Source organism: Manacus candei, unplaced genomic scaffold, assembly GCF_025592945.1.
Source record: "Manacus candei isolate 608988 ecotype Guabito, Panama unplaced genomic scaffold, ASM2559294v1 h1tg000082l, whole genome shotgun sequence".
Lineage (NCBI taxonomy): Eukaryota > Metazoa > Chordata > Aves > Passeriformes > Pipridae > Manacus > Manacus candei.
In genome coordinates this window covers 3,435,923-3,456,047 of record NW_026138130.1, presented here as the reverse complement: position 1 = coordinate 3,456,047, position 20,125 = coordinate 3,435,923, and the positions used below count along the sequence as shown (strand labels likewise).

Below are 20,125 nucleotides of genomic sequence, written 5' to 3'. Positions count from 1 at the left end.
CAGTGTGGATATGGTGTCTGGCTGGAGCATAAAAACTCCTGCATGTATCTTTCTGGCTGGATGGTAAAGTTCAGCAGATCACATCAAACCATCTCATGGTCAGAGGAAACACAAGAGGTACTTATTATTTGAACAAAATACTGTGTTAGCAAGAAGGAAACGCAAATTGACAGGAAAGACAGAACATGACAAGCATTATTTTTGGTTTTCTGTTTCCTATATAAATATTTAATCTTTTTCCATAAGCCATTTGCCAGTGACATTGAATATGAATAATATGTTACGGAAACAGATGGTGTCTAGAAAAGGCAGAGAAAACAATTCATAGAAACAGCACATCAGGAAATTAATTCCATTATTCATGATTTAACAGTGAAACTACTTGCCTAGCACATCTCTATTTTTTAAAATAGATTTCTCAAAACCAGTATTTTGAAAACAGCCCTTGATAGTAGATACATGGCAAATAATCCATTTTTATTGTTAAAACTGAGAAATAGCTTGCCACAGTCTCTGTTTTCCCACTATTTATAAAAGCTTTTCTGAAAATTCTACTGAAGAAAGCTTATGGGAAAGGACTACAGTAAATAAGCCTTAGATCTTATGCAGTCTCTCTATAAAACTCACAAGTTCTTCAGAAAGTTCTGTATTTTCTTTTCTCCAAAGACTCATTTGATGCTAAACATTTATTGTAATAGAAAAAGACAACTGATGAATAACTTAAGCAGTTCCAGTGGTTGCTGACATGCATTTTTACAGCAGGTCCTGTGTAAAACTGCAGGTTGTTACACAGTTAAAGGATTGAGACAGTTTGTCAAATGCTTAATACTTTAAAGCAAGCATTGACTTCATTTTGGAAAAACTGGCATTTTATCTGCAGATCAAAAGTGATCTAAAAAGACTACAAAAGGAAAGTACATGAATAGCAACCAGCTCTGCATCAAGGTTTCAGTCCCTTAAATCAAATGCTGTCAGAGCAATTCCATTTTTCTAGAGTGAACTAAGAAAGCTCTACTGATTCTGCAGAAGTTACAGTAATGGATCTTTTTCAGTGATCAAGCTTTTCAGGGATGTTTCTCTCCCTCATCCACCAATCCACTGCTTTACTGGTAAGAGGAAGCTGTGCCACGCTGAATAACTGAGAATAAAATGCCTGCTCTTTTAAACAGCTACACAGTCTTCTCTCACTGTGCATATCCTACTGCACTTTAGCTTTTCAGTCAGACAAAAGCCAAATCCAAGCAGTATCTATCTCTTATCAGTTACAAATGAACATTCACATTAAGTCAGTCTTACAGCAAAAAAGGAAAGTTAAGCCATTCTTCTAAATTCTGAATGCAACCACTCTTCTGAGTTCCTAATGCAACAGGCATGTTTATTTGAAACACACAGTAAAAATACTTTCAGGTAAGGTCAGCAGGTACTGTAGAGCACAAATGATGTGCTAAAATCTAAATCAGCTAGAACATGAGTCCCACAACTGTCTTTTACTCATCTCCTTTTTCTACCTTCCTTCTGGTGTGACAGAAACGCAGCTCTTCCAAAAAGCAATAACGGAGGACATGCTGCTTGAGCTCACATTTTGCAGACCAAGAAGCAATTTTAAAATATGTCTGTGTATGCCACGGTTTTACATTGTGGCATGTATCTAAAACCAGAAAAGATATCTAGTTTTCTGCAGGTGAGTTCTCCAGGATGACCCAAAAGAAGCCCTGTATCCAAAATTCCACTCCAGTTAATTAACACTACAGGGAACAACAGGTCAGTTCTGCTCAGTCACATACACACAACTTTCACTTTCAAAGCCAACACTACCAGGTCTTTCTGCTGGTCTTGATAAGCCCTATATCCATGCACATAATATTCATGTATATCAATGCAGCTTAGAAAAGCAGAACCAAGAGGCTCAGCCCAGCAGCACGATACATACATGATTACCTTGGCTGGAGCTGACAGGACGAGGCAGAGAGGGAGAGGAAGGACGAACAGTAAGAGAAGAACAGTTTGATTTGGAGCTGGCAGCAGTGAGCCTGGAGTCCTCACTGATCTAATAAAGAAAGTATGCAGCAATTAAAGAAAAAACCTCAACACACAGGACACATCAGATCCTGAACTAAAATAAGTCTACCCAAGCTTTCTCAGTTTTAGCAAAAAGAAAATTAGTGCCAGCTTTTTTTTATTTTTGGGGTGGGGTTGGTCACCTCCTCTAAGTTTCAATTTTCACACTAAGTGGAATTCCACTAAGAATTTATTTAGAAAAAAGTCATTCTGATCACTGACTAGTCACTGCATTGACAGAACTGGCAGTTTCACAAGCCAAAAGGACAAAACCAGGATTTCCACATTGTAGGGATAGAACCTGTTCTGTCCATAAATTTATTACCAAAACGGGACCAACCAACTACACAGCACACAGCCACACACCAGAGAAGGCAAGGAGAATTCAGATTTCTGATTCTCTCCCACTGTTAAATACCCACAAAAGTCATTTCAGTACTCTACAACACAAGCAGTAAAATCACAGCTCTGCCACACTTGTATGAGATGTAAAATATGGCTGTTAAGGTCAAATGCAAATTCATTGTGTACACCATTAAGTCTTTTTATCTTTTCCTCCCACTTCCTCTCTCCCAAGCCAGCATAAAAAGGAAGTTCAGATAACTACCAAAACTGCATTGAAAACTAAATAGGAAAAAGAGACAATCTTAAAAGTTCATAACACAATAAAGCACAAAAAGCATGAAAACTTCAATGCTAAGGAAAGTTTCGTGAATTCTGCTTACATCTAATTTATGCAAGTATTTTTGTAAGCTTCTTTTGTATACAGCACATTCCATTTCTCTCACAGCACCAAACTCACCTTTTTATCAGAATTGCTCAGTTTGTATTTCACCTCCTTTGCTTTTTGTATAGCTTTCAGAACTTCCACTGTGTCTAGTTCCTTTTCTGTGGTAACAATGTTATCCAAACAAACCTAAAAAATAGTTAAAACATCTAAAAGTATTGAAAACAAGGCACCTCATGCCACTTACTAATGGAATAATTAAAAATTACCTTTGCTTACTGCAAACTATGTGCATCTTTGTAATCATTACACAAAAACAATTACCACATTAGACCTTGCTCCAACATGATGAATCTAATGCAAACTCAGGAATGTTTGGTAAGTTTAATATCCTTCTAGCACAGCTGTGTTCCAATATTAACACACTGTTACCTGATGAAGGCAGGGTAAACTTTCATTTAGATCCAGGAGCGCAGTTGAATAATATTAATATGGTTTAATTCTCTAAACATCTTCTCCAACACATGCTAAAAACTTACCAGTCTTTTAGAACATTTGCACTACTTTCCTCACTAGGCTATAAAAAAGACTTTTCCAAGCTGTAGTTTTTAAGGCAGAGCAGCACCCTGGCTCACCTCTGAGGCTCTGTCTCCAAACTGAGCCAGTACTTTGGTCCGGTAATCAGGGATGATGCTCAAAGGATTGCTGGATAACATCACCTTCTCTAAGCACGGCAGGTTTCCAATATTCTTCACTTCATCAATCTGAAAGTATGGGAATAAAAGGGTGAATACAGACTGGTCAAAGGAAAATGAGCATGTAGACTGAGCATTACTTGCACAGATCACATCCACACAATAACCAGCAAAAATTGCTACAGCCACTTATATTTATTTGCAGTTTCACCCACGGCAAGAAATGGCTTGTGATCTAACACACAATTTCACACTGAAAGGCAACAGTTACCTGTTCTATTTTGTTGTTGCTTAGATCCAAGTTGACTAATGAGTACAGTTTGTTAAGACCACACAGCCTTTCCAGCTGATTTCCTGCTAAATTCAGAGTTTTGATGTTTCCCAGTTTTGTGTGAACACCTTCCAGAGATGTAAGTTTGTTGTAGGATAAGTCCAGGTGAACAAGGTTGTACAGATGCTACAACAGCACAGAAAATCCATGTCACATGCCAATTAAAATTAAACAATTGCAAAGATGCTGTATTATGGCTTGCTCATCTTTTTGTGCAAGTGTTCTCATGCTGGACACAACATAGCATGAAAAACACACCATGAAACTGTACATTACACAGGTTCAAGCTTGTAGAAAGGAAACTTCCTCAGCTGCACTTTTACCAACCTGGCAGTGAATTAAATTAAGAACTAAATGTTGTATGTCAATATTGGCAAAGCAATTAAAATATCCAGAGCATGTAAGAAATGCAACTGATGCCTTAAGCCCCTAATGTTTTTTTATTTTATTTTTCTAATATTTGTAAGGCATCACACCACTAAAAGTACTTGATGTTATGAAGAATAAGCAGTTTGGGCTTAAGATGAAGATGAACAACAAAATTCTGAAGCATGAAAATCTGTGTTCTAAGGTCTCTGGCATTTGGGGGGCAGGGGGATATCACTTTCAAAAGCATTTACCTGTAAATTTTCTACCAGAGACACCCCATTGTGACTCAAATCCAGGAACTCAATCTTTGGGATTAATTTCTAGAAGAGAAAAAATACATGTGTTAAATGCACTTCAGCCTATATATCAAGCCATACTTCCTTCACTATCTGCTGACCAACAAGCAAAGACTATCTAATATAGTCTCTCTTCTCAGCTTTTGGCATTTAAAAAGCATTCTGTATGACCTAGTGCAACAAAGAGTTAAATCTTGTTTTTAAGAAAATCAGGTTACTCTGAGGGGCACGGTTAAGTTTTAACTTGAATGAATAAAATTCTAAGTGGCCTATAGCTTTTAATAGTAAAAGCATGTTTCAAAAAGTCAGTATATGGAAATGTTGCTTACAGAGCACAAAATGACAAACTTTTCTCCTTTAGCAAAGGAAATATCAAAGTTTTTCTAGAACAAATCTCCTCAGCTTTAAGCTAACCAACATAAAGTGCAACTGAAAATCTTGCAGAAAAAAAGATAAAGAGAGCAAATGCAAAATTCCTGCTGTCTATAATGTGCCACAATCAGTCATACTCTTCCCACAAAGAAAAATTATTTCTTACCACTGAATCATCAATTTCAGAGATGCTATTGTGACTCATATCCAAAGTTGTTAAAGTTCTCCACGTTGGGATAATTGCTGTCACTGGACAACTTGAAGTTGCATCCTCTGGCTCCCAATGATCAAACTCAGAGGCCTCAGGCACCAGGATTTCCTGTTTAAGACAAGCACACCAATACAAGGTTCACATCTTCAGTGAAAGCTCATGGGTTTGGAAACAATCCCAACAACCTTAGGTAAGTAAGCATCAGAAATGTCCCTGTGAAGGGACACATCCAAACACCTCCTTCACTTAAATCTGAGGTTCTGTAAGGTTAGCAAACCCTTACAGTTCCATGGTTTTAAGAACAGGACCTGCAAGAGGCAGTAAAGAAAACTACATGGACTCCAAATGGATATTTCCACACTGTGCATGTTGGCTTTTCATGTGTTTTGAACACTCCCCAGAAGTAGGAACTCACTCTTACCTTCATTGATGTTGCTGAAAATCGAACACTCAGTGTGGCCAGAGCATGTTTGGATGAAGTCAGCCCTTTGATAAGCTTTCCCCCACAATGACTGATCTATTTAAAAAAAAAAACACATTACAAAGTCAGAAAAGCTGGAACAGACAAATGAGACATGAAAGAGGCAGTTAAAAGCTTCAACAGCCAATTCTCCAGCTATTTGGAAAGTAGTTACAGCACTCCCTTAAAATCTCCTGAGATTATCAGGTCAGAAATACATTTGGCAAAGCTAAAAAGCAAGAAATCAGAGACATAACTACAGAAAACTTAAATTCAAACATATATTTGAACAAAGCTTCTCCATTGACTTTCTACCTGTTCCACATATTCTTCAAGGTGAAACTACCCAGGCAGTTTAATGGGTCACAGCATTTTACTGTTACAAAAAAAAAAAGAGGTATCTCAAGCTATGGCTCTACCTGCAGACATATCTGGGTGTCATATTTCCTTTTTATCATAAAGAAAAAAATCACTTAAGGAGTGAGGACACTAACCTAAGCATTTAACACACTAGTGAGCTAATTACACAGACTAAATTTAAGATTACAAACTTTTTTTCTGTAGCTCATTTTGAAGCAGTGTTACTGAAAAGCTGCTACAGCCTCTGTCCAGCAGACAGGTCCTTCCCTGCCCTCAGTCACACACCTTGTGCAACCACGAGAGCTGGTACATTTGCTTGTGTGCCAGGGAAACCACACTGAACTCACAGAGCTCCTGCCATTCTTGGCAAAGTTCTTTCAGGATTACCACCATTCATTTTTGGACAGAGTTTACTATAGGATGAAAATGTCAGTCTAGTGCCAGTCAATCCAAAGCTTTTCATGGATGTACAATTTCAAAAGTCTTCAAGATCTAAACCCTTTTTTCCCCACACTCATGCTCACAGGAAAGGGGAAATACCCTCTCTGCCTTGTTAGACTCTCCCACTCTACAGTCCACTGTAGTTTCTTTTCCACATTAAAATGTCAATAATCACTGACTTCAGAAATCTACTTAAGTTCTTAACCAACTCAGTCTCCTATCAATGAGACAAAAGAATTCACGTACTAGAAAAGGTGCAGCATCCACCAAAAGTGGACAGAATATAGACTGCATGACAAATTCTCTCTCTGGAAAGACTTGAAGTATTTCTTAAATTACTCATTGAACAGCTACTAGAAACCCTGATATTCACACTGAAAGCAGAGCAATGAAAAGGTTCTGCAAATTGTCAAGCAAGCAGCACTACTCCCAGAAGTGCACTTTCACAGGCAAACTTAATGTTAGGACATTTTCACAAATGAAAAGTATATTTTCCAAATGAAAAGTACTTTGTAATAAACCTTGTAACATAACTTTGTTATAACCCATTGGTTAAATCTTCAAGGTAATGGAAAGCCAATTTGGTTTAGGTTTTGTGTATATACTGGAAATCACTTTTTTTAACAACACACACAGTACAAGCTATTATTCTAAACATTTAAATTTGACATCCTTATTGCAAAAAAAACATTGCTTCACAAATGAAGCAGTCCTTCTAAACTATGCACTTCCCAATCCTAGCAGCAAAACAAAGCACAGAATGACCAATTGTGAGATATATGCAGCAGACCTGGCATTTACAGACCCTCTGTGAAATTATGAGCAGTATCTCAAGTCATACCTCTATTTGATAAAGTGATTTGAAAATAGACAGATCAAAAGGCAAGAGATGCTCCTGAATGTTACTGGTCCCAAAAGGTCCTCCTGTTCCAGTGACCTGCCATTTAAGAACAGAGTTAGTGCACATAATCCAACTTGTCAACATTTCAGAGTCTTACACAGCCAATAGAACAAATAAGCAGCTTGGAAAGACAGTCAAAGTTCCAAGCAATTTTTCAAGTATGGAGTGATTCATGATACTTGCAAATTAACTCTTCAGGAAAAAAAGGCATTAGTTGCTCCAGTTAAATGCACTGAACTTGAAGTGCCACCTTGTGATTGCAGTGTGTAGCACATAAAAAACAATTCCATAAAAGCAAGGCTGACCAAGGCTTCATTCTCAGCTGACAAAGCCAGAGCTGCATTCACTGAAAACAACTTCTTGAAACACGTGAACCCTCCAAGTCAGCACTGCCTTCAATTCCACTACAAGAGATGAAGATCAAGGTACTGACAAGATGGGTTTGAAGAAAACATTAGCCACATCAATAAAAATGCATCTGATATTTCCATATGTTCATTTGATTCTGACATCAGAGCATGTCAGCAGCCTAACAAACAGGTGGTTTCATTTATGTTTGGCGTGAATATAATTTTGGGAGAAAATTCTAAGGTTTTTCTCTGATCTTGTGTATCTTACAAGCTCTGAATGTGCCCACTCACAAGCATTCAGAAGGGCTAGAAATTCTGCAGAAGGAGATTTTTCTAAACAATAAGCTCTTCTCCAGCCAGAAAATCCTCCCTTCAGATGATTCCATACAGAGGATGGCAAAGGCAACAGAAGAGCCACAGGAACACCAGTACAGCTGTGGTTTTGCCTTCACAACTTCCCAAGTGCTCCAGAGAAGCTTCCCCTGATCCACCATTTGGTTTCAGCTTTGAACACACCACACACTTAAAAAGCAGCTCTTCATGTAATAAAACAGCTAAAAAGAGTTTGAGTCATAGCAAGCAGTGTTTAAAAAAAAATTAGGGAAAGTCTTTTCAGTTCACTTATTTGGCAAAAAAAAAACCAAAACAAATTGACTCCAGACAAAAATCTGTTCTGAGGCCATTTTACATTTAATCTGAAATGGTGCTTTAGCTAGAAACTCAGGGCCATCTCATCTATGAAACTGAGGCTTTTTTTAGTGTTTTGTTTTTAACTTTCAGATGCAGTTAAAGTGAGAAAGGGGACAAGACATATAAATATACATATACATGTGTATACATATACACTGCCCTGCCCATGGTGTCTGCAAAGAAAGAAAGGTTGAAGAGAGTAATATTTATCTCTCTGACCATCCCAAACTGCACCCAGATTCTGTGGCTGCCTCTACACAGAGAGCACTGCTGAGAAGACCACATCACACAGCAAACACCTTGGTTAGGGAACAATGTCTGTATTGAAGCATAAGCACCTAACACTGACCTCTAAATGCTTGTAGGTGTTTACCAGTACAGTTCTCATCCATTCACATCAAAATTATGCTAAGCATCATGTTAGTCTGGTAGAAACAACATCTCCAGTACCTGTGCAAGCACAGCTCACCTTCAGATACTTGAGTCTACAAGTGAAATCCAGAATATGCCCTAGGTCTGTTTTGGCATCTCCATTAGCACAGGTGGGTTTGCCCTGCAGCAGCTGCTGTGTGACAGCGTACAACTGCAGGGGTCTGATGGTGAAGACTTCTCCTGCCATCAACAGCTGCTCTCCTGAAAAACAGGAGGATGGGATCAAACACAAGGCTGCAAGGGTCACAAAGGAATAAATGGCACATGGAAATTAAATGTTTGTCATTTATACTCCAAGCTCACAACTGAGGTACCAAAATAATGTCATTTTCTGTCAGTTTAAACTAGCACAGCTGAATTAAGGGGTTTGTTTTTTATAACACCAGAATAATCCAGGTGTTCAAATAGGTACAAGCCTGAAGCTTCTAATGCAACTAGTAGCAATTTCCATCAGTCTTAACAGGACTGGAATCAAAGTTCATTTACATAATTTAAGAGTTATTAAACTTTTTCTGAGATACCTCTAAGTTTATAGCACTTAGGACTTCTTCTATCCAGGAATCACAGCTAAAATACAGACTAAATCAACTAAAATACAGACCTTGGATCTTCTGCTATGCTGCCTAAATGCAGACTTGTAGTAAATATGTTTTTTGCACAGTGTGAGGACTTTCAAAGCAAACTCCCAGAACAGAAAATGCCTTATGTAATAATAATTTTACAATCCCATCTCATTCTAGGAACAGTAGAATGCAGCATCCAAGAGCCTTTCTGAAGGCACCAAAAGAGTAAATGTACATTGTGACAGTTGGAACACACATGGACAAGAAAGCATCAGCTTTCATGATAAGCAGAGTTCTCAGAAATGCTCTGAGGAGTAAAATTCCCTTCAGCTTCAGTGGGAGCAAGACCAAGAGCCCAGTTGTACATTACTGGAAGGCTACAGTAACACAAAGCAGTCATACATCAATGATTCTCCTATCAGTGAGACTGCAGGCACTACAAAGTCAGGAAGGATTTCTTCAGGAGCTTCCTTAAAATGTTCCAAATTTGCTGAACAGACCCTGTGAGATGGCTTCACCTAAAGTTAATTTTGTGCCAGAACAATCTGAAATGCCATGTTGAAACATGCTTCACCCTATGGCCTCAGCCAACTGGAATTATACTGTAGCATCTTGCATGTCCTTCAAAACAAAAATAGCACAGGTTAATCATTTCACATGCCTCCTGCTGTTAATGGAGCAGCTGGAGCTGTTGCAGTTTTACAGTAAGAGCATTTCACTTTCATCTGCCAGCCTCAGAAAAGCACATCCTTTAATTAACTGACCAGAAGGTCTCCTGTTTCCTGAATTCTGGAAGAATAATATTTAGATACATAAAGTGATCTCTTGCATTTAATACACACTATACCAGGACTCACTGACACAAACTTCCTTACAGGTTACACTAAAACATGCTGAATCAGAAAGCTTAGCAAAAGCTTCTGATCACCAGTACCACATCCTGTCCCTTGAGGACACAGGCTAGTAGGTCCTTTTCAAAACCTAAATTCACCAATTTATTTCCTTTCCAAAAGTAGGTGAAGAGAAAGAAGGGAAATAAAGTATGACAGTCTGATATGGAAGATCACTGTCTGGAGGTAAAATATCAGGTATGTGAATACATGCACACAGAGGAAAACATTCCTAGTTAAATACTTGCAAGTTCTTTACCTTTATGGAACAGCTCCTCAGCCAATGCAGCAGTGATCCCATTGATCTCCTGCAAAGAATAAATCATTGTAATGAAATTATTTACATACTTATAGTGCCGATTTTTCAATGTGTACCTTTGCTGAAGTCTCCTTTTTTTTTCTTTGCTGCAGTACAGCACTTTGATTTTTAAGCTGATATCAGATGTGACTGTGTCATACAGATTTCTTTGTAGCTTGAAAATGCTTAATAAAAAGTACTTGAAATTATTTTATTTCATATGTTTTTTTATTTCCAAGATGAAAGATGTTGAACTACATTTCAATAATCACATCCTGCATATATTAGAAATGGGCAGCAGCAACTAGAGAAAGTATTACTAGACATCATCAGCCCAACTGGAAAGCTCTGTTTTGAAGAAAATATTACAAGTTTAGCATTCTTCAAGTTTACATATTAAAGACTATCCTAATGCATCAAGCACCCAACATTTCCTCAGAATATCACTAATACAAAGAAAACTTCAGATTTACAGGCCTACAGGGAAGGAGAGATATATAAAAAGTAATTAGTCTTCTGGACTTCAACTCTACCTACTCTGCTTGCTGCAGAGTAATTCAAAACCCCCTTTTTCCCATCCTCCATTTTCAGCCTCCTGGACCCACCCATTCAACCTCCATTGCCAGGTGCACAAAGATCAGCACAAGTATTTCCCACCTGGGCACACCTCTCTCCACAAAAAGCAACTGCTCTATGCAAGTCCAGAAATAGTTCTGAGCACTTCCAACAGTTCCCTCTCAAAGGCCCCCAGAAAGAGCAAAATAAAACTCCCTGTGAGAGTGAAGCTTTCCCTAGACACACACATCTCCTTTGAAGGTAGCTGCAAAGCATAAACAGATATTATGGATCAACACAAAATGAATATTTCATGAGTTTACTTTGCTGACAAATACCTCATGATTCATAACAAGGGAATACATCCACAGGACATCTGCAGCAGACAGCTCAGCTCGTTTGATGAGGCAAGGATTTTAGAACAGCACATTCTTAGTGTAACTGAAACCCCACTCACTGAGGATGAACAAAGCCTCCTCACCACAGTTTTGAGAACAACAAGCTCAGAACTGTATTCCAAACAAAATTAAATAATTCTGGTTGTCATTTGAATAAGCCAATTACACTCATCTGGCAAGCACAGACTTAATTGAAAACTATACTCTGTATCCCTTTTGTCATCTGGGACAGAGCTGAAATTTTTTCTACATTCATTATTGGAACAAGATTATGACTGGGACTGTTCAGTGACTAGTAGGCAAAAAAAAAAAAAAAGGAACTATTCCTGTCAGATCTACAAGAGACTTCTGTCTTGGCTCTAACTACTCATATGCATCACACCCACAGAAGTCCATTGTTTGCAGGTGTCTCTGAACAGCAGTTTGTGGGTGTTCAATGCTTTTCTTGCAAAACCTTTTATCTGTAAGTTAACAATTGAAATCTGCTCAGATGACAAAGTACAAGAGAGTGCAACAAAACAAGCATCCCCATATCACTGAGACATCCTTCTCAATGTCAAAGTAACAACAGAGTTCTAGACTGCTGTCACATGCAACTGTTTCTCTTTACTAAGTTGCATCTGTTACAAATAAAGGCTTCAAAGTGGTTTTAATGTATTTATGATATTTCTACTCGACTCAGTTCCATTAACCTGGGAAATAAAATTAAATAATCCCTATTGGTAATACAAACAAGAATAGGCAAAAAATATTGCAGCCTTCCTCCACCAACTATGGAGGCAGTATCAGGGATTATGATGGCTCCAGTATGTACATGAGTTGTCTGGTAACAAAAATATTTTAAAAGATCAAAGTTCCACAGAAAGGTCATTTTCCAGTAGAATTGCTGTGGTAAATATTTAGCTTTTTTGCTGAATAACTAACACATTTTTGTAAATATTTAAAAGTATCCTAAAGTTCCAAAGAAAAAACCGAGTTTACAACTAACTCAGAATCCCCCTAGAGCAGAGAAATGCAGATTAAGCAAGGACTTCACTCTTAATACAAAAGTGCAGTACAGAAACAGAGAAGCACTCATATCCAAATACTGCTAGTTCCCTGGAAAATTACAAAAAAAAAAAAAAAGATGAACATTACAACAAGAGGAAGAAAATAGTCTTCCCAAAAAACAAGAGTAGGCAGGAGGAACTTCTGCCTGCATAAAACCGTTGCTGAAGTTACAATACTAAAACATTAATGAAACAGGCATCATTTACAGGACAGAGCAGCCACAGAACAGAAAAATTATGCAACTTACTGGTGATCAGGAATTTTTGCTCCATCTGAACAGAACTGTCTTTATATTGTCACACATTTTTAATACATTTAAAACCTCTAATCCATTTCAGAGTGCTTAATAGTGATGAACCAGTGCTTCTCTCTCAAATCTGCAGGGCAGTAGCAACACCATGAGGTAACTCTTCTACTGTTTTTATCTAAGTCAAACTCTGAAGTCTCACTAGGATAATAATGTTCATGTAACATGACTAAAACAGGTTTTACTTTCTTACTAAAACGTAATTAACACACCTAATGGACCACTTGTGACTCATTTCTGAAGTCTTCCTGTGAAACTAGGAAGGGCCTTCTCTGCACATCCCACCCCAAAGCAATTACTGCTCCTTCCTTCCATTCAGTTCTCCAGTGCATTATCCTCTTTATGAAGTTCATTCTCCCCCCTTACATATTGCAAAAAAAAAAAAAAAAAAGCCCAATTATACACAAGAGATGAACAAAACAAATTGCAGTCTGAACATGAAATCAAGTAATTGCTTCTTGCTTCAAGCATCCCTTACGGTAACATCCTGTCTGCTGGCTGGAGCTATTTCTCCAGAGGCCACTCCATCAGTGTGTTTTCCATGGAGAAGTACCATTTGTCTTCATCTGGGCTACTGGAAACTGTTTCAGTGTGAACCACAGCTCTAACCATTAGCCACTAAGTAGGGGGGGTGTGGATCAATTATGCAATGCTCACTTGAGAGCCAGCACTATTGACTTCAGACTGACAACCAATTCAGCTCCACGTTTATTCATAGCTTCCAACTGTCCTGCCAGCATTTATTTCCTCCACTTAAGAGTCCCTGCCCACACCACTTCCCAGCAAAGTACCTACTGCAATAAAAAGTGGTGTCAAAAATCTTTAAAAATATGCTTTGTTTGTTACATTGTGCAAAATGTTGAAAAAGTACTGTTTCAGCTAATTCATGAAGATTCCACACAATTCTCGCCAAGTCAGAGAACTAGGGAAAGACACTGAGGCCTCTATTCAGACACTAAAAACATAACTTACATATAAATGAAAGTGTAGGAAGTGTGACAAGACTTTTGGAGCAGTAACAGGGAATTTGAGCAGCAGGGTTTGCAGGTAGACCTCTAATTCCTTTTGTCTTTTCTCCACCAGGCTTTTGGAATTTTTTCCAATGATCTTCTTTGGAGGTAACAGATTTTTATCTATTTTCTTCTCTGAAACAAGCTGAAAGACAAAGAGCAGAGTTACTACCTGAATCACCATCTGAACTTGCACAAAAGATGCAATGGAAGAGCATGTTGCCTGATATCCTGCTAAGATCCAAAAGTAAAATTACTTCAGTAAATTTAGCTACTGGCTTCAAAGCATTAGGTATTTTCAGAAAGAACATTTTGTCATAGAATGATAAAGAAGTTTAATAACAGTCTCTTCTGACAGAATCACTCACAGTACCACAGAGCAGACTGTAACCAACGTGATAAAGCAACAGAATAACCAGAGCATTTCTGAGAGAGCAGCACAGTCATGAATAAATTGGACTTTCCCTCATTTTCACTTGTTTATTATCAGCACTGGTTAATAACTGCCCATGTTACTTTAAGGATATCTTTTTCATCCACCCCATCCAGAAGAGACTTTGTTCCAATCCAGCTTTTGGTTACCAGATCAGCTGGTTATAAACATGATTCTTAGCTAAAGAAGTTCAATGAACTGCCCTCTCTGACACAAACTTCCATCCAAGGCTAATGCTGGCCAGGCCAAGCTCTCCCAGTTCAAGAGGGGAATGTAACAGAGGCAAGTAATTGTTCACACAAAAAGGATTTAGTCTGCAGTTCAGGTGGTATCTGGCAGATATTCTTGCTCTTTATTGAGGAAAGAAATTGAATAAACTAGAACTACATGAACTGTCCAACGCTTTGTAAGAGACCAAGGCCACTGTTTTAATCCTCTTACCTTTTCATGCAGGTCATGGAAATCACTGTAACGATGTTTGACTGTCCACTGATGATTGCCAACACTGACCTGAATAATGTACACCTGAAAGGGAGAGATTCAAGTAAGGGAACTGCAAAGCATTTGCCTTAAAGAGAAGTGACTGGCAGACAGGCTGGTTAGTGGAGCACTGCAAGGTGATCCTACACTCTGAAAGTATCACAGCTAAGCCAAACCAAGGTGACTTTGCTGATGTAGGTCCCTTATCTCATTCATGAGGCTGCTCCACACACAAGAACACGCAGATGCCTCCATGTAAAGCAAGGTTTTCACTTCTGCAACCCAAAGGTTAATAACCAAGGTCTCCAAGCTACTTCTTTTTCTGAAGGTTTCTGCTGATTGAAGTTGGTATTCACAGCTATCCACAAGCCTGAGGCAGCAGCACCCCTTCTTCCATCTACCAAGTTCCACAACGGGCAAAGGATCTTGCTAAGTTCCTGCTGTCCCTTCAGTTAATTAGAAATCTGGAGCTTAACCCTTGAGAAATGTAGATAAATCCTCTCGTTGGGTGGATGATATTTTACTCTTTTTAGGTTAAAGCACACAAGACAGCTTCCTGAGAGTTACAACCGTGCCCAAAGAATCACTACAATTATCTAAAGCAACCCCACATTTCCTTGCATGAAACTAAGTATTTTTAGCCATGCATGTACCAAACAAGGATTTTCACTGTAGGTGACTTTCTAGATTGAATAGCACGGGTTCTGCAGACAACTCAGTCTACCTTTGGATATGCCAGAAACAAGACATGCCAAAGAAATCCTAAAGATACAAAATGAAACACAAATTAGAAAACGAACAAGGCTCTGCAAAACCAGTTCTACAGCTACTTGAAAACAACAAATTAAATAAACTGTATTATCCAATCCAACTATACTCCTTAGGGAAGACACTAACTCATAATCAAATCTTGAAAGCATTTAATACAGTTGAGAACTTGCTTACTACCACAGATCACACAGAGCTGACTCATAGCTGCTCTGAGAATGATGCACATCCAGTTGCTAAACCCACTTGAGAAAACAAAAAGCATCAAGACTTTCGATCTGTTACATAAAAGGCCAGTTTTCACATGCTGTTAGTGCAGACCAGCACGTTGTCAAACACTACATAGAATACCAGTTGCATTTCAGAAGATGAGCTACAGCTCATGCCAGTTTTAATTTTGTGAGCATCTGACACTGCCTCGCTGAACAAAACCCAAGTCCTAAAGAGACCTGACTCAAGATGTCTGACCAGTGCCCGCAGCAAGGGACACGTCAGTGCTGGAAGGAGCCTGCACACACAAATGAGGCTGCACACACAGATGAGTGCCCACAGAGAATCACAGACTCAATTAAGGCCTGTGCCTGCTTTCCCATCACGCTGTGTTGGGAAACAGCAGATCAGGATTAATCACTGGGCTGGTGACAAACTAGAACAGGAATAACCCGAGTGCTCCAAAGCACCTCACAAGCCTGAGGAAAGCAAGGAGAGACTTAAACAAACTGAAGTTACAAGTAAAGGAGCACTACATTTAAAAGCCATAATAAAAAGACCAGTTCTTTTGAAAAGCTAAACTATGGGAGATCAAGTGGCAAATCTAAATGCACATTAAGTACACACGACATAAAGCCTCAGATTAGACCCACTGGTAACACAGTAACTCCACAACTGATACCTCAGGAGACGAGGAAGGAAAGCCCCTCTTTGTGCAGAACGCAGTCTGGGTAAATATATAACAAAGGTTTCATATCCTTTTGCTGAAATGGCAAGCACTAAGCACTTCTAGACACACAGCCCTTGGCCAAATGGATAGTGTGGTCAGGAAACTACCTGTTAGAGGCAGTGTTTACATGGAGTGATACAATTCCTCAGATTAAGTCTGTAAAAGCTGTAGCATTCCCCATTAAGAAGGCAGCCAGAGCAGGCAGTACACATTCACCCCTCAAACAGCATCAGTATGCAGAAAGACAGCAACTCATCTCACATCCATCCACAAGCTGCCATTATCTTGAAGAACAACACAAATGTTTATGTGCTCCAAAGACTTCTGCCAGTACAAAAAGAAATAATTTTAAAGAAAAAAAACCCCTTAGATATCTCACTTTTTGAGGACCTTAAGTTCATCTTCAATGAATTTTGAGTGCACTAATATGACAGGGCTGACAGTTGATGTTGAGGTTCTCCAAGGGCTGCTTACCTGTCACTCCAAGTGCTAAAGGCGTTCAGGGAGAGATGATGAAATTCTCACACTGCACTGTCTCCCAGACAGAAATGCACCATGTGAAATCTCCACCCAGATTTATGCCACAAACTGCATTTCTATTGAGCTCAAACGCAAAAGGGTTTGTATTCACAAGTTTTCCTCTTCCCTCATCTCTACCAAACTTTTCTGTATAATAAATTTTGTACATCTTACTATAAATCAGTTGGTTTTGATAAGTTCTACTTTGTAAAGTGTTCAGTGTCTTTGCAGTGTATATTTTCTTTATTTTCTAACCAGCCACTACAAACCTTTTGCAGTTAAGAGCCCACACCACCAAACAGCATCCCTTCATCTCCCTAAATATTACAGGGTGAAATATGTACTAAACATTTTTAAGGCACCTGTTAAATGAACAGCAGTGATTCTCTACTGCTTTTTGTTTACTTCCTGACACAGTACAAAAACCTGCCCAACTTCACTTTACATGGAAAACTTGCATTTCTACAGTATTCTTCATCCAACTTAATATACTTCAGTACAGTAAAAAAAAAACAAACCACAAATAAAACCCCACACTTCAATGACAGGGCTGTCTACAGGAAGCCTGGGACACAGGTGTCACTGCAGCCAATAGTTCCCAAATTCCAGACCAGTGATGCAACCACATCTCCTCCTCCCTGTCTCAAGCAGTCAGACAGTTTACACCCATTCAAGGAAGCCACAGTGTTTTCTTTAAATATCAAGGCTAGTATTTATATTAAAAACAGCTGCAAAAGACAGGAAAAGCAGGAAGGCAATTTTAGGCCAAACAAATGCATAGCAGGAAACAAACCAAGCACTGACAGCCTTGAGGCTTTCTCTAGCAGCCAGTCCTCAGTCAGCATCAAGCTGGACCAGCACACACAAGAGAAACACCCTGTAAAACTGCTCAGACTGTACTAACCCTACAGAAAAAAAACTTCAAAGTGCAGTAATTTTTCCTGCTGGATTTATCCAGACCTTGCCTACCGCCCCAACAACTCCAACAAGAATCACATTTTTAAAAGTACCATCAAAATTACACAGAACTGTGGACTTTCCTGATGTGTTTTACAGGATTTAATTTCACAGCTGTCAAATGGACATCATTAAAGTCCCCTCTATTGCAACTGAGCTCTGAAATACAGAGTACAACAGGAAACTCTTATGCCAGAAGAAAAACAGCTCTTTCAAGGATGTAAATAGGACAACTGCCATCTGACTACTACATGTTGAAGGATGAAGATGTAGGTCCCTACAGCCTGTATTTCATTTCCCACCTTTATATCATCTAAATTCTTCTGCCTGGTGCAGGTCTTTGTCACGACCTTAAGTACTGCTCATCTTATTTGGAACACTAAACACATATGCTATTTTTTCTAAACCTTTTCACCTTGTGAATAATTTTGTAAAACTTTTGTTTTCATTGAAAGATCTATTCCTACATTTCTAATGGCTTGGGCCTGACTCATACAAACTGACTGCAGGTTTGGAGTCCTGCTGGTTGTTTGAGGAAGTTTATAAACAGGTAAGCTTAGTGCCAGGATGCCTTCAAAAATGTAGCAAGAGAATCGAAGTGGGATCAAATACTGGTAACTCTTGCCTTTCACACACTCTATTCCACCTCCAGTGGAATAAGGGGATAGATGGCACCGACATTTTCCCAACTAAATTCACTTGGTTTTCTCACTCACTCAGATATTGCATAATAGCAATGGAAATTGTCCATCTCAACATTAACAGGTCTTAGTTCACACCTGAAATGGAAGTTTCCAGTCCCCACACCACAGGTCTCACTGTGCCTCTCTGCTGATCGAGGACTGAGAGAACAAACCCGCCTGGGGGATGAACCACATCCTTACACACATCGGCGACACTCCCCAGCAGTGGTGTTTCTGTCAATACACATCATGTAACCGAAAGAGATCAGACAACGCTCAAAGATTGGTGTTAAGCTTCAACTCCTTCACTGAACGATCAGGACATTTTTGGCTGTAAATATGCAACTCACACCTGACAGTCATTCCCACAAAATCACGTTTCAAGGGCTGTCACCTGGGAGGGAGTTCAGCCCTTAATGTGCTACAGCTGTGCAAAGGCTCTGTCCTATTAACAACTCAGAAATCACTTTCCTGTTGCTTTCTTTTCTCTGGGTACTTCTAAAAAGGCAGGAACATAAAGCATTACTTATAACCATCACACAACTTTCTAAATGCTGCCTTTCTAGAACATTGCTACCTTTTCCTTTTAGGTTTCTACAGCAGGAAGAAGCCTGATGTCATCATGTGCATTCTACCAAAAAAAAATTTACACTAAAATAAGGCAGAAGCAGAAAACATTTTTTAGTTATATAACTAAAGGGTGCTGTGCTCAAGGCATATTCTGCCTGCAATTATGCTGAGGTTTGTTTTATGATGAGCTTCTTCCTGAAAAACAGACCAATTAACTCTTGGTAGGATGCAACCAGACAAAAACAAGTTATACATCAAAAATACCATTCCTTCCCCAACAAGAATACTGCTGACAATCAGCCTTTTTTTTTTTTTTTTTTGGTGGGGTGAGATTAAAACTATCCATCCCGAATCATCTGGTTTCCTCTGAAAATAAGATCAGCTTTACAACAGGGATTTATATGATATTGCCCTCTGAAGGAAGGATTTCCTACGTGTAGTCCAGCTTCGAAAGCTACGTTCACTCGACAGCAATCTTCCGTAAACATACGCACATATACACAGATATATATGGGCAAGAACACGACACTCGCTCGCTCAGCCTCCACCTCTCCCACCGGACCAAGGCTCCGCGGAGCTCGGGGTCGGTTCTCCCGGCTGAGCCCCCGCTCCCAGGCGGCTCCTTCCCCCGGGCACGGCGCATAAAACCCCTCGGAAACTTGTGCCAAACGTCTCCCGCTCCGTGCTCAGCGTGGGCACAGCCCCTGCCCGGGCGCTGCTGCCGGAGATACCCTGGCAGCGAGACTCGGCCTCCCCCGCTCCCCGGCCCCGCTGAGGCGGCGGCCCCGCTCCCCCGCTCCGCCCCGGCACGTCCCGCACGGCCCCGCACCGTGTATGTGTCCACCAGCTCGGAGCCCAGGACCCGGGCCTCCCGCGGGGGCTCCTCGCCGTCCTCGGCTCCCGCCGCCGCCTCCATGTCGCCGGGAGAAGCGCCGGGGCGCGGCCGCTCAGGCCGTCACGGCTCCCCCGCGGCCGCCGCCGCCCGCACCCGCCGCCCGCCCGGCCCGCGCC

The 20,125-nt window shown here is 39.8% G+C and overlaps 1 protein-coding gene across 3 annotated transcripts in view; it reads right to left on the bottom strand.

Annotated features, from left to right (window-relative positions):
* Positions 1-20,125, bottom strand: part of NISCH (nischarin) — a 28,664-nt gene extending 8,539 nt beyond the window's left edge. The window contains exons 1-13 of one of the 3 annotated variants that reach the window (XM_051811395.1): positions 19,944-20,125; positions 14,639-14,722; positions 13,727-13,909; positions 10,406-10,454; positions 8,731-8,894; positions 7,162-7,257; positions 5,481-5,576; positions 5,015-5,167; positions 4,432-4,500; positions 3,752-3,937; positions 3,421-3,549; positions 2,861-2,974; positions 1,939-2,047 (exon numbers count right to left, since the gene is read on the bottom strand). In XM_051811395.1, the coding sequence (XP_051667355.1) occupies positions 1,939-2,047; positions 2,861-2,974; positions 3,421-3,549; positions 3,752-3,937; positions 4,432-4,500; positions 5,015-5,167; positions 5,481-5,576; positions 7,162-7,257; positions 8,731-8,894; positions 10,406-10,454; positions 13,727-13,909; positions 14,639-14,722; positions 19,944-20,030 (1,519 nt within the window). In that variant the 5' untranslated portion in view covers positions 20,031-20,125. Of the gene's footprint in view, positions 1-1,930; positions 2,048-2,860; positions 2,975-3,420; positions 3,550-3,751; positions 3,938-4,431; positions 4,501-5,014; positions 5,168-5,480; positions 5,577-7,161; positions 7,258-8,730; positions 8,895-10,405; positions 10,455-13,726; positions 13,910-14,638; positions 14,723-19,943 lie in introns of all 3 variants that reach the window. The other 2 variants (XM_051811396.1, XM_051811397.1) reach the window with 2 other exon arrangements.